A 14,060-nucleotide genomic window follows, 5' to 3' on the forward strand; every position below is an offset into this window, starting at 1 on the left:
AAAATGACATAAATGTAAGTTGCTTCAAATACTGTAGAAATGAAATATATTTGGCTTCATTTAAGCAAAATACCAAGCCGTTGCGGGGGGAGGAGGGGGGGAACAGCCCTAATACAGTAATGTCTAATTGCTGCCCTTCTTGCAAGGCCACATCCTTTCAGAAATTCAGAACCCTTCTTTGAGGACAGGGCTTCGAGGCAAGAGGTTTCCGACCCCGCGGCCTGCCCTGCACCGTCTCATGAGCCCCGGGTCCGAGGTCGCCAGAGGTTCCCCAAGGGGAAGRGACAAGCAGCCGGCGCCGCGGCCGTTAAGGCGCCCAACGGCTCCCTCGCGCCCCGGCCCCGATCGACCTTCTCGGCGAGCGACTCCTGCCGCCTGCGGCGAGCGTGGTGCGCGTGCGCAGCGCGCCGCTCTCCCGTGGTCCCTGGCGCGCGGCGGCCGGAGCGGAGCGGAGCGGACATGGCGCTGCACGTCCCCAAGGCCCCGGGCTTCGCCCAGATGCTCAAGGAGGGCGCGAAGGTGGGAACGGCGGCGGTTGCTCCCGCGCGCCCCAGGGCCCCTCCTTCCTTGGTGGTGGGGAGGCGGCATGGCGGCGGCGAGGGAGGGAGGGAGGCGGCATGGCGGCACGGGGAAGCTTCTGGAAGGTTCCGCAGGCTGGCGGGGCCGGCGCTCCCTCTCCGGTGGCTACGGGCCCCAGGATCAAGCGTAGTGCTGCCCACCTGCCGGCACTGCTCGCCCTAGGCCGGGGCTGGCGGGGGGCGAGGCCTGGCGCCCGCGGCCTTCTAGAAAACTCTGCCCCCGGCTGGGGCTGGGGAGTCTCCCCTTGGTCACCTTCGAGCTGAGTGGCCAGCACGATGCTCTTTGGGGAGCGTTTGCAGGGAGTGATCAGCTCCTAGAGCTGGAGCCGATCTGTAAAGGCCAGGCTGCTTCCTGGCTGTGTTTCTTGGCTATTCTTCCACTTTTTTCTTTAAAAAAAAGGCACTGCAAAATAAGCAAGTAGCCATCATACAGTTGCATTTAGCATTAAACCAATATAATGATCGTAACTATAATATAATAATATTTTGACAATTATTAAATGCCTGATGGAGTGTTAGATTGAGAAAGCTGGTAGAAAACAAACTTTATTTTTTCTCTGACTGGGGTGGGGGAAATCTAGTTCTAACTGGATGCAAAAGCAGATTAGGCAGGTCAGAAAGCCCTGTTTTTCCTTTCCAGAATCTTTTCTGGAGGCAAGGAATAGCGTATTTCAGAGGGGTAGGGAAGAAACAGAATAGAACAGATCCTGGTTCTTTAAGATTCAAGAACAATGCCAGCTGTATTTTACAAAACAAGTGAGCACTTGACTCCCTAAAGTGCCTGTAATGTGCCCTGTTCTTTAGGCCCTATTTGGAGGGCCTCCTTCATTCCATAAAGCTTTCAGATAGAAGCTGAGTGGATTAGGTTCTCAGTCSCAACTATTTACTGTGTCATTGTGATTCCTTTTTATTTTTTTATTCAAAGTATGAATGTGTGTTTGAATATAGAGTATAGTTGATTGATCTCTGTAGAATACAAAGATGTGAATAAAAAAGTGTATGCTAAAGCAGAATGGACAAAAAACTTGTACTTTTCCAAGCTGATAAYGTTTTCCTGTGTAGCATTATTCAGGACTTGAAGAAGCTGTTTACAGGAACATCCAGGCATGCAAAGAACTTGCTCAAACCACCCGTACAGCTTATGGACCAAATGGTAAATAAATTCTAATATCACTTAATGTTTTTGAGAGAAAATATGATGTTCAAATGCTAATTCCACYTTGAGAAAGAAGCAACTGCTTATTTGTTTCATGAAAAATTGCATTGGACTCTCTGTTGAACTCTAAATACAGTCTTTGTGCTTATAAAGATTGCAGCTTCAGTTTAAGTGACTCTTAAGGTTTTTGTAGTATGATTATTTTTGTACAATTATTGTATCTTTTTTGCTACTGCTTGCTGAAGACCTACAAAATTAGAGGAGAGACGATCATAATTAGCATAACTGTATGGTGTTCTGACAAACATACCAGAAGATATTGCCAGTGTTGTTTAATTATGTAATGTACAAATATCTCTGGAGAGAAGTGGTTTATTCAGACATAAATGATTTCATCTGCAGGTAACATTTCCTAACCTAAATATCTTTAAGGGTCTCTGAAAGCTTGGAAGTACAGCTAATGCTTTAAGGCATAAGGTATACCTGTTCTGATTATGGAAAACTATGGAACACGCTTTTTAAACATTTTTTTTTTTTCCTCCCCTAGGAATGAACAAAATGGTTATTAATCATTTGGAGAAGCTTTTTGTTACAAATGATGCTGCTACCATCTTGAGAGAGCTGGAGGTAAGTTTTCTTCTTTTGGAAGATTTCAGTTAGGCTGAACTGGTGTTTCTCTTTATGTGGAACACTGCAGTTCTGAAAGTTAATAACTGGGATCGTGTCAACTTGCCTAGTGATCTCCATAGGTCATTTTGTAAATGATTTATTTTTTCACTATATTTGAGTGTGTGAAGTAAATGGACCATCTCCAGGTTAGAAATAGACTACTTTGTGAAACAGCGTTAAGCAGTTGCAGGTGTCAAGTAATTGCCTCCTTTATTCTCCTGAACCAGCATAGATTTAGAAAAGTGTTTGTCTAAGCAATATAGTGTTTAGAAAACTGAATGAGAATGTTGTTAATCATCTGACACTGGGACTTGTTGACTGAGAATATGGCAGCTGGAACGTGGAGATACATGGTGGTGGGGTATGGAGTTGTAGCAGCATCCATATGTGAACAGATAGAAGAATTGCAGAAAAAAATGAGCTATCCTGGCTTTTCTCTTACTACCATAGTATTTATATTGCTACATAAATATTTTACTCTGTGTTCAGTGTTTTTCAGTAGAAATAATGTTATAGAATAGTAGCAAGCAAGTACTGCAAAAGTAAAACTGTGTTTATTACATTTTGTAATGTGTCTTGTTTGTATCAGTGTGAGTGGGAAAAAGTGTGTAAGTCACAGTTCTTTCAAAATATCTGTAAACAACTTAATTTCATGAGTGTTTTATCTTACTTTCTGGGATAAGATGATAGGTGCTCTAAAGATATTCAGGGATAATGTATTTTTATTACACTTCCCTGAAAGAGAAAATAATGTCTATGCAGATGGCAAAGCATTAGAATTAACACATAATGTAGTTCTCTGTTCTAAAGTTATGGATATATGAGCTCAGGGTAAAACCATCAGACTACTTTTTTGGTTGCAAAATTTGATTGTGAAGCCACTGCATCTTGTCAAACCAGCAGAAACAAGTAACAAGGATGTGCAAATAATGTTGAAGAATTGTAGTTAAGTTCTGTGAAATTTTCATAGATGCAGTACTTTATTATGGAAATTATCAGTTAATTGTATTTCTGTACTGTGCATTCTTGGTATGATTAAATATAACTTAAATTCAAAGAGCTTGTGCTTGAAGCATGGAAAAGTCTAGAGCTCTAGTCCAAGTGGGGCTAGTTAAATTTATTTTGGCTTAATTTAGCAGCTAAATTAAGATATGCGACTTCTTTCAAAGGTCCAGCATCCTGCTGCAAAAATGATTGTGATGGCTTCCCATATGCAAGAGCAAGAAGTTGGAGATGGAACAAACTTTGTCCTTGTTTTTGCTGGAGTCCTTCTGGAGTTAGCAGAGGACCTTCTGAGAATGGGATTATCTGTGTCAGAGGTGAGTTACAATTAATGATTTGGTGTACCCTGAATCAGACAGTTCTTGGTTCCATTTAATACTGTGTTTCCTTCAAAACTGATTTTTAGATAAAAATCTATGAAGAAGAGTAGCATATTTTACTCTGTGCGATTGCAGCACTTATAAGCTCTTTCCCTTTTTTATATAGTTATATGTTTTATATCCCTTTCTAGAGAAGATATGCACAGTAAGAATGTATAGTGATGTGGAATAGTGAACTTCTATTGCTTGCTATACAGGTGATTGAAGGATATGAAAAGGCTTGCAAGAAAGCCCTAGAAATTCTTCCAGACTTGGTTTGCTGTTCTGCAAAGAATCTTCGAGATGTGGAAGAAGTGGCCTCCTTGCTGYACACCTCAGTGATGAGTAAACAATATGGCAATGAACAGTTTCTGGCCAAACTTATCGCACAGGCTTGTGGTAAGTGGGCGAATGTGGTTGCATTTAGTAAATGGTGTGAGTTGGACATGATGATTTTCGTATAAGATGAAAAGATACGGTTAGTAATAGTTAGTTACAAGATAGAAAAGATAGGATTATCAGATTCAATAGTATTTGTGGCTCAGACAGGTTTGTGTTTTCTAGGAAATGTTTATAGAAGTAGCATGCCACTGCATTGTCTTTTCAGCACAGACAGATCTTTTTCATCACTTTTCATTAGAAAGATGCGTTACACTTCAGAAAAGCTTTTCACTAGCTGCAGACACAGGACAGTGAAAGCAAGAAGTCACTGCATTCCTTATGTTGTCACCATTTCAGTTTGATAAGCAACGTAAATTCTTTTTTATTTTCATACAGTTTCTATTCTTCCTGATTCTGGTCATTTCAATGTCGACAATATCAGAGTGTGCAAAATTGTGGTAAGTTGGATGTAGCTCACTTTACTGTAGAGCTAAGCTCAAAAGTTTAATGGAGTTAATTTTTAGATCTTTGAACTTAGAAACTTCTTTTTCTATTCTAATCTCCGGTCAGTTAGCTTACTTGGTTAAGTTCTGGAAACTGATCCTTGTATTAAAATACTTCAGAGTTCAGGACTTRGTTTCAGGAACGGGACTCATGAATATGGAGAGTTTAAGCTAAATCAGATCTGTTAACTTAATTATGCCCCGRGATATTGATTGCATCTTTGATTTAGAAGCATTCAGATGGCCAGGCATAGGCAGGCTAGAGGGACAGCAACAGTTTAGTCTTGCACCGTTTTTGTCAGTGGAATATTAGGCCTTAATATGGCCCGTAGAATTGCACCAAGTTTACATCTCATGAATTTCCCCAATTTTTTATTCCTGGTTAACAAATATACAAAAGTTTAGCATAGAAGGTGTATGTTACAGGCTGTAATTAATGTTCTCAGAGCACTGAAGCTGTTGAACTGATAAAACACTGTTTAGTCTCCCCTGCTACAATGCAAAGTTAACGGCTACATTCAAATGAATGTAAGGACTGCTTCTTGTTAGGGATAAAGTGGTCAGTAGGGACAGTAGGTGGTCAGTTATGAGGCTTTGCTTTATTTCATCTCTGCTTTCAGGGAGCTGGTATCTCTGCTTCGTCGGTACTGCATGGCATGGTTTTTAAAAAAGAAACTGAAGGAGATGTTACCTCTGTTAAAGATGCAAAGATAGCAGTATATTCTTGCCCTTTTGATGGTATGATAACTGAAACGAAGGTATGTAGAAGCCTCGGATAAGTTTTGTATCTATTTATTTTCATGTGCAGTTCTAAATCTCTTATTTTAGACTTAATCTCTATGAATCAAGAATATTTATAGTTGAGTTACTACTTTTAATCACTTCAGCAGTTTAAAAAAGTTCATAGATATTCTTTGAAATTTATTTTGCTTTATAGTTTACTTGTGAACCAAGTATATGCTAAAATACCCGAAGCTTGGGCTTTTTAAAAAGTGCTAGAATTGTCTTTATTTGACTTTTGCTACTCCATTGCTTTGGAAAGGTATCAATTTGATTAAAAAAAAAAAAAAAAAAGGGTTGAGGTTATGAGTAGGTTGACACTGTCATATAAGTATTTTTTGGGTGTGTTTGTCTGTTACTTTTCTAAGTATGTATGCAGTTAATACTGAGTTGATGATAGCCTATTTGTTTGCTAGGGCACTGTACTTATAAAGAATGCTGAAGAACTGATGAATTTCAGTAAGGGAGAAGAAAATCTGATGGAYGTGCAGGTGAAAGCTATTGCTGATACTGGTGCAAATGTTATAGTAACTGGTGGCAAAGTGGCAGACATGGCACTTCATTATGCCAACAAATACAACCTTATGTTAGTCAGGTAGGTACTAAAACAGTGTAAAACTTTTTATCTGTGAGGTTTATGAAATTTGTTTACCATATTGATTCTTGTCTCTCTAATTACTTTGCAAAGTATTGGTGATCATTGGACTAGTGGAGCAAAACCTGTGCAGTAGTTCAGTTGTGTGCGTAGCCTATGTTCCTTATTTCACCTTTATATGAAAGCTAATTGGAAGGTGACTTGTGTATGTGGCACGGTTGAGCTGGAAAGGCATTTAAATTAACCATTTTAATTCAAGTTAAATGTATATAGAATTTGTGGAGTTGAGGGGGACTGTGTGGCCACAGAGGTTAAGGCCATATCCTAATGGTTCTTCCTGGCCACAGTCTACATGCGGTGCTTTTTCAGTGGTGTGAAATACACATCAGTACATTTCTAATGTAGTGACAGATAGGTATGTAGTAAGTGGGGTAGGAGGAGTGTGTGGGGGGAGTCAATCTTACTTCATTTACAACTGAGATGATTTATATTTGTACATCTGTRAAATACATTTTGCAAAACATCAGAGTTAAATTTTGATGACATCTCTTCCATCTTGTGCAGAGAAGTGGTCCTTCTCTTTTGGAAACTATGCTTGATTGTTGGTGATTCAAAAAACTGAATTTCTGGAAAGGGAGCATGGTRCTATGAACAGGAAGGACTAGAAATAGAATACAGAGGAATGTAAGGATAAATTCAAGTATAAGATTCCTGAAAATATGTGATTATAACTGTGGGAAGGGGAGGGAGAGGAACTAAGAGGAGTTTGTAACTTGATTCCTTAAATTTTGGTATAGTGAATTTACAAAATGTTTCCAAACTGTAGAGTAATAACTTGAATGTGTTAACATTTGTTCTGAAAACTTTTTTTTTTTTTCCCCCAAGGTTGAACTCTAAATGGGATCTGAGGAGACTCTGTAAAACTGTTGGTGCAACAGCCCTCCCCAGACTGGTATGTAGTTTTCACATGAGAATCAGCATAGAGAGAGTTGGTTCTTCTTGTTAAGTGTGTTTTTTTCCCTTTCTAGACTCCCCCTACTCTAGAAGAAATGGGTCACTGTGACAGTGTGTATCTCTCAGAGGTTGGAGATACTCAGGTGGTTGTGTTTAAGCACGGTACGTATGTTCTGTAAAGTCCTAATGCTGCTATTTTGCAAGTAAGATATTTGTGGTTGTTTTACTTCTAACAAACTGAATTCAATAATGGACATGTTCTCCTTAACAGAAAAGGAAGATGGTGCCATATCTACCATACTCATTCGTGGATCTACAGACAACCTGATGGATGATATAGAGCGAGCAGTGGATGATGGAGTAAATACTTTCAAAGTCCTCACCAGAGTAAGTAAAGGGAACAATTCAGGTGCCATAGCAGAGCTAGGGATCAGTTTGTTGGATCAATTGGACAAGTGTCCTGCTTGCTCGACAGTCTTCATTGGGCACAACTGCTGCAAGCAGCTATTTACACGGTGAACTTAGGAGTGTCCTTGGGGTGTAGAGGCTGTTGTGTGGCATGATGCTGCCACCCCTATCAGTACAGTGTGTGTAAGATTGAGGCCAGCGCATACTGCGCTCACACGGACTGGTTCTGAGGCGGGTCTTTGAAGATAAAGTTCACTGCAGCATTTTTTAACAGCAGTCAGGTCTTCGGCTGTTGCCACAAACCCCTTGTTATGTCCCTTGGGAAGCAGACACAGCAGAAGAGCTAGGAGTGCAGTGTTTTGTGGTTTGGTTTGGTTTTGTGGGCTATCCTCACAAACTGACTGGTTTCACAATGTACTTCTAGTTAAAGGATGACAAGATTTACTTCTTCTACATGCTTATGACAGATTTTATTAATAGAATAATTCAGTATTTTCTAATTTTTTTTTTTTGGCTTGTATTTTTTTTCTTCTTTGGGAGAGGGGAGGGGAGAAAGGCAAAGGTTGTATATTTAGAAGATGAAAAGATAGGAAAGTGTAGGAATTTTGTTCTTAGTAAGTCATGAGTTAAAATCATTCTTCAAAAAAGCATTTTATTTTTATGACATGATGAGACTCAGTTTTGGGGATATTACTGTTAAAGCTTATTTGTTTTGAAGTAGTGCTTAACAAGTCTGCAAAGTTTTGTTGTGTTCTTGCTGTTTGAATTTGAAAAGTAAAAACAATTTGCTGCTGTAAGAAGTCTGTGGGATGTTTTGTTCACAGGATAAGCGTCTTGTTCCAGGAGGTGGTGCAACAGAGATTGAATTAGCCAAACAGATCACATCTTATGGAGAGGTACCTTTTTTTTTTTTTTTTTTTTTTTAAATATATATGTGTGTGTGTAAAACAGATTAATTGATATGCATATATATTACTGTATTCTTAATATGCAAAGTGTAATCATGCAGATGTCCCTCTCTACCTTTCTGGTCCTCCTTGTATTCATTGTAAAAAGCTGAACGGTTTTCACCTTCACTTTAGACATGCCCCGGGCTTGACCAGTACGCAATCAAGAAGTTTGCTGAGGCATTTGAGGCCATTCCTCGAGCACTAGCAGAAAACTCTGGAGTGAAGGCTAATGAAGTCATCTCCAAACTTTATGCTGTGCATCAAGAAGGCAACAAAAATGTTGGCTTTGATATTGAGGTAAATAGTCTCACACAGTAGTTGCTCTTCAGAAATGAAGGATTGTGGGTACTGCCCTCAGTATGAAGCATGAAATTATTGGAGCTCTATTGGGCGTAGTCAAGAGGAGTAACTTTTAAAATGATTGTCAGCAGGCAAGTTAAAATCAGTATAGCAGAGTGGCCTTGTGTAGGAGGTGAAATGAAGAATTGAACCAATATGGTGAACAAAAGATTAACAGAAGATTTTCAGTAATTACCTTTTTGTGTTTTGTCTTCCTGCAATGGATTAGGAGTGAAGGGATGTGTGTGTGTTGTCTCTTTTTAAGATGAAAGCAAGATCAGGAAAGTTATGTTTTGTTCCAAACACATAACTTTGAAAACCCAATAACTTCCAACAAGAAGCATGAGAAACCTGAAAACTGCTTTTTCTCCTGTCTGACAGGCTGAAGCTCCTGCTGTGAAGGATATGTTGGAAGCCGGAGTATTAGACACGTACCTTGGAAAATGCTGGGGGATCAAGCTGGCTACTAATGCTGCAGTGACTGTTTTAAGGGTGGATCAGGTAAAGCTTAGAAGCAACGTGGATGCTAAACTGAAACAACTGCTCTAACTTGCAGAATGCTGATGCAAAATACTTGAATGTATTCGAGTATTCATTGATTCAGCATTCATTGATGTTCGCTGTTCTTCTGTTCATGAAAAGTGGTAGCACTCAGACTTGTGTTTTGGAATGGTACAATGTTGCCACTTCATACAAGCACTGTACATGCTATATATGTATATTGTAACACATGCATGTATAGTGTACATTTTTAAGATTTGGTGGTTGACAGCGCTTGATACCATGTTCAAAAAGTTACCTAAACCTTTCTAAGAATGGGGTCAAAAAATCCCATGAAAATCCCATTTAACAGTGGTAATGATCTTACTGAGAAAWGTCTTAGTTTTGAATGATATTTTGTGAAAGTCTAGCAAAAACCTGTCTGCATGTAAAATTTCTGTAGATTATTATGGCAAAAGCGGCAGGCGGTCCAAAAGCCCCTAAACAGCAAGGACACTGGGATAAGGATGACTGGAAAGATGAACCCGAACAATAGTATGCAGGAAGCTCTGTTTCTCCAGCAGAGAAGTATAAGTGTGTGTGAATGCATGTATGAATGTATTGACACGCTGATCTTCTTAAGAGCACACGTGTGACGTTACTGACCTAAGAAATGTAACAGTATTTATTTTTGTTACTGCAAATGAACTTTAAAAATCCCAAACCTGAGCTCTCGCTGAAAGGTGGCCAAGCACAGTTTCAGTGGTGTGTTACTTGTAAGGTCAATGCAGCAAGGGCAACAACTCTGCCTTTAACAACGTGTCACCAGGGGACACTGCTTAAGAAGTGTGATGTTTACAGGCTCAAGAATGTAGAACTCCAATACTAATAATTYTTCTAATGCTTCCTGTAGTGTGCAGCATGTAAACCAGTCACTGGCGAGTTTGGTTGAGTTTTACACTTTCGCTAGACTAACCAAAGTTTAACTTGCATGGAAACATGAGGTAAAAGTTGTGGTTTTACTCCATATTAGGGCTCAGTTTCTGCTGTTTTCAAGGTAAAATACCTCATTTTTATGAATCAGCGGTGTAAGTGCAGAGCCTAGAAACTGCATGGATTTTGTGAATGCTGATGGCAATATATAAGGAGAAAAATCTCATTCTCCCTCTAYCTCTTCTTTCTCCCTGTTACAGATTATCATGGCAAAGCCGGCTGGTGGTCCTAAGCCTCCATCAGGAAAGAAAGACTGGGATGAAGACCAAAATGACTGAACAGCTTAACTGTGGTTCCCAAGTGTCATGGTTGTTTGAGTTTTGTCATGTTTCAGCTAGGGCCTGTTGTCATGAGTTTTCTGCCTTATCTTTTAAGTTATGAGACTTATGTCCAGCAACGTGCGGAACTTTGAATACTTCAATAAATGCACTTGTCCTTATAAATTATGTTGACTATGAGTTTCTTTGAACTAAGCATGAGTAAGTCTGTAAACAGGTGGATTTGTGGGTGGGTGATGTAGAACATGGCAAGGGAGGGCTTTAGGCTTGGGAGGGGAGGTGGCTGAGTTGCCCTTTACATGATAGAGCAACTGGAATGCATGGAGCTCAGCACAGGGGAAGTGCGGAGYGTGTGGATGAGGATTAAAGGGCAGGCCAACAAGGGCGATGCTGTCATGGAAGTTTGCTACAGGCCTCCTGACCAGGAAAGGGAAGTGGATGAGACTTCTACAGGCAGCTGCAAGAAGCCTCCCGATCACAGACTCTCATCCTTATGGAGAACTTCAACCACCCTGATGTCTGCTGGGATAATCACAATCCAGGMAGTTCCTGCAGAACGTTGCAGATAGCTTTTTGATGCAGGTGGTTGATGAGCCAAGGAGGGGCACTGCTGGAGCTGATACTAACAGAGATGGTCTAGCTGGAAATGCGAGGGTTGAGGGCAATCTTGACTGCAGTGACCATGACATGTTTGAATTCATGATCCTGTGAGGAGGAAGCTGGGCAAGAATTAGAATTGTAACCCTGGACTTTTGGAGAGCTAACTAAGACCAGAGCCCTAGAAGGAAAGGGGGCCTAGGAGCACTGGCTGCTATTCAAGCACCACTATCTCCAAGCCTAGCATCTGTGCATTCCTCCAAGAAGTTGAACAAGGCGAGTAGGAGACCTTGGGTAAACTTCATGAGAAAAAAAGATCCATACTGTGGAAGAAGTGTCACACCACATGGGAAGAAGATGGGCCTGTTTAGCCTGGAAAAGAGAAGGTTGAGAGGGGATCTGATTCATGTGTATAAATAGCTGAAGGGGGAATGTAGGGAGGAAGGGGCCAAGCTCTCTTCAGTGGGGGCCAGTGTCAGGTCAAGGGATAATGGGTGCAAGTTGCAACACAGGCAGTTCCATCTCCAGGTGAGGAGGAACTTCTTTACTGTGAGGGTGAGGGAGCCCTGGACCAGGCTGCCCAGGGAGGTTGTGGAGTCTCCTTCTCGGGAGGTCTTCAAAACCCRCCTGATGCCACCCTGTGCCCAATGCTCTAGGTGTGCCTGCTGGAGCAGGAGGGTTGGACTAGATGATCTCTATMGGTCCCTTCCAACCTCAACCATTCTGTGATTCTGTGAATATAGGAACATTGTCAAGGAATGCCAAAACCCACTTGGAATTAGAGTTAGCAAGGGGTGTCAGGGATAGCAGGAATGGTTTCTATAAATACATATAAATCAGCATCAGAGGAAGACTAGGGAAAACATGAGTTGGCTGCTGAATAGGGTGGGTGCCTTGGTGACAGAGGATGCAGGGCCAGCAGAGTTTCTAAATGCCTTCTTTGCTTCTTTATGGCTAAGGSTGGTCCCCATAAACTGCAGAGCCCGGACACAAGAGAGAGGAGCAGGAAAGAGACTTCTGGCTAGTCAAGGAGAACTGGGTTAGGGATTATTTGGGCAAACCGGCCACCCATATATCTATGGGCCCATATGGGATGCACCCAAGAGTGCTGAGGCAACTGGCRGGGGTTATTGCTCAGCCGCTCAAGAGGTCCTGGAGAGCAGGGGAGGTGCCCGAGGACTGGAAGAGAGCCAACATCACTCCAGTCTTCAAAAAGGGCAAGAGGGAGGAGCCGGTCAGCCTCACCTCCGTCCTTGGGAAGATGATAGAGTGATGGAGCAGCTCATCCTAGAGAACATTTCTAGGCATGTGTAAGAAAATAAGGTGATCGGGAGTAATCAGTATGCATTCACCAAAAGGAAGTCATGTTTGATGAACCTGTTTGTTAGCCTTCTATGAAGGGATGACTGGCCAGATGATGAGGAGAGAGTGGTGGATGTTGTCTACCTTGACTTAAGCAAGGCTTTTGACACTGTCTCCCATAATATCCTCATACGGAAGCTCCGGGACAGTGGACTAGACGAGTGCACGGTGCGGTGGATCGAGGGCTGGCTGGATGGCAGAGCTCAGAGGGTGGTGATAAACGGGGCCGGGTCCAGTTGGAGGCCTGTGGCCAGTGGTGTCCCCCCAGGGGTCAGTGCTGGGCCCGGTGCTGTTCAGTTTGTTCATCAATGACCTGGACGAGGGCACGGAGTGCACCCTGAGCACGTTTGCAGATGACACCAAGCTGGGTGGAGTGGCCGACACTCCGGAGGGCTGTGCTGCTATCCAGAGGGACCTGGACAGGCTGGTGAGTTGGGCAGAGAGGAACCTCATGAGGTTCAACAAGGACAAGGGCAGGGTCCTGCACCTGGGCAGGAATAACCCCAGGCACCAGTACAGATTAGGGGTCGACCTGCTGGAAAGCAGCTCCAGGGAGTGGGACCTGGGAGTCCTGGTTGGCACCAAGTTAACCATGAGTCAGCAGTGTGCCCTCGTGGCCAAGAAGGCCAATGGGATCCTGGCCTGCATCAGGAGGAGTGTTGCCAGCAGGTCAAGGGAGGTGATTCTGCCCCTCTGCTCAGCTCTGATGAGGCCGCACCTGGAGTACTGTGTGCAGTTCTGGGCTCCCCAGTATRAGAGGGATGTGGAGCTCCTAGAGAGGGTCCAGCGGAGAGCAACCAAGATGATTAAGGGGCTGAAGCATCTATCGTATGAGGARAGACTGAGTTGGGCCTGTTTAGCTTGGAGAAGACTGAGAGGAGATAGGATCAATCTGTATAAACACCTGAGGTGAGGGTGATASGATGGGACCAAACTTCTTGCTGGTGGCCAGTGACAGGACAAGGGGTAATGGGTGCAAGCTGCAACACATGCAGTTCCATCTCCATGTGAGGAAGAACTTATTTCCTGTGAGGGTGACAGAGCCCTGGCACAGGCTGCCCAGAGAGGCTGTGGAGTCTCCTTCTCTGGAGGTCTTCAAAACCTGCCTGGACGTCACCCTGTGCCCCGTGCTGCAGATGTCCCTGCTGGAGCTGGAGGGTTGGACTAGGTGATCTCTAGAGGTCCCTTCCAACCTCAACCATTCTGTGATTCTGTTGTGAAGGAGGTGGAGTGTAGGCCTGGTGCAGAGAACTTATAATTCCTGGCACCTGTGATCTAGTCTGGGCAGCAGTGTGCTGTGACACTGTGCACCTTAGTCAGAGTATACAAAATCAAATTAGGTAAAAGAATAAGCACAGTACTAGTTCAATGTCTTTGTACAGTTTTGTTACATGCATCTAATTCTTCATCCTTCCACAGTCCCTGTGCTCTCAAAGGCAACAGTGGTTAAATGTATCTCTTGCTGCTAGAGTGAATTAAGCTGCCTTAAAAATAAATAGCGGCTCAGCGAAAGAGAGGCAGAAGTGTCAGGCCTATCATAGAGTGAACTGGAATCCTTTAAAGGCGCATAAGGGGGAAATTGGGAGACCTGTGTTAAGCTCTTTACATGCCCATAAAAATTCTTAYGCCTTTTAAGTCAAAAGGGAGAAGTGCAGTTGAAATTCAAGCTCCATTAA

At 42.5% G+C, this 14,060-nt stretch overlaps 1 protein-coding gene across 1 annotated transcript; it reads left to right on the forward strand.

Annotated features, from left to right (window-relative positions):
* Positions 1 to 434: 434 nt before the first annotated feature.
* Positions 435 to 10,579, forward strand: CCT8 (chaperonin containing TCP1 subunit 8). The gene is made up of 15 exons (XM_026033651.1): positions 435 to 519; positions 1,641 to 1,731; positions 2,282 to 2,361; positions 3,573 to 3,722; positions 3,983 to 4,163; positions 4,542 to 4,603; positions 5,269 to 5,406; positions 5,845 to 6,023; positions 6,909 to 6,975; positions 7,052 to 7,139; positions 7,249 to 7,364; positions 8,210 to 8,281; positions 8,468 to 8,632; positions 9,056 to 9,175; positions 10,348 to 10,579. Exons 1-15 carry the CDS (start codon positions 460 to 462, stop codon positions 10,423 to 10,425), a joined length of 1,647 nt encoding a protein of 548 aa, XP_025889436.1. The 5' UTR covers positions 435 to 459; the 3' UTR covers positions 10,426 to 10,579.
* The last annotated feature ends 3,481 nt before the right edge of the window (positions 10,580 to 14,060 follow it).

The sequence above is a fragment of the Nothoprocta perdicaria genome, unplaced genomic scaffold (genome assembly GCF_003342845.1).
Source record: "Nothoprocta perdicaria isolate Ctin4 unplaced genomic scaffold, notPer1 scaffold_130, whole genome shotgun sequence".
Lineage (NCBI taxonomy): Eukaryota > Metazoa > Chordata > Aves > Tinamiformes > Tinamidae > Nothoprocta > Nothoprocta perdicaria.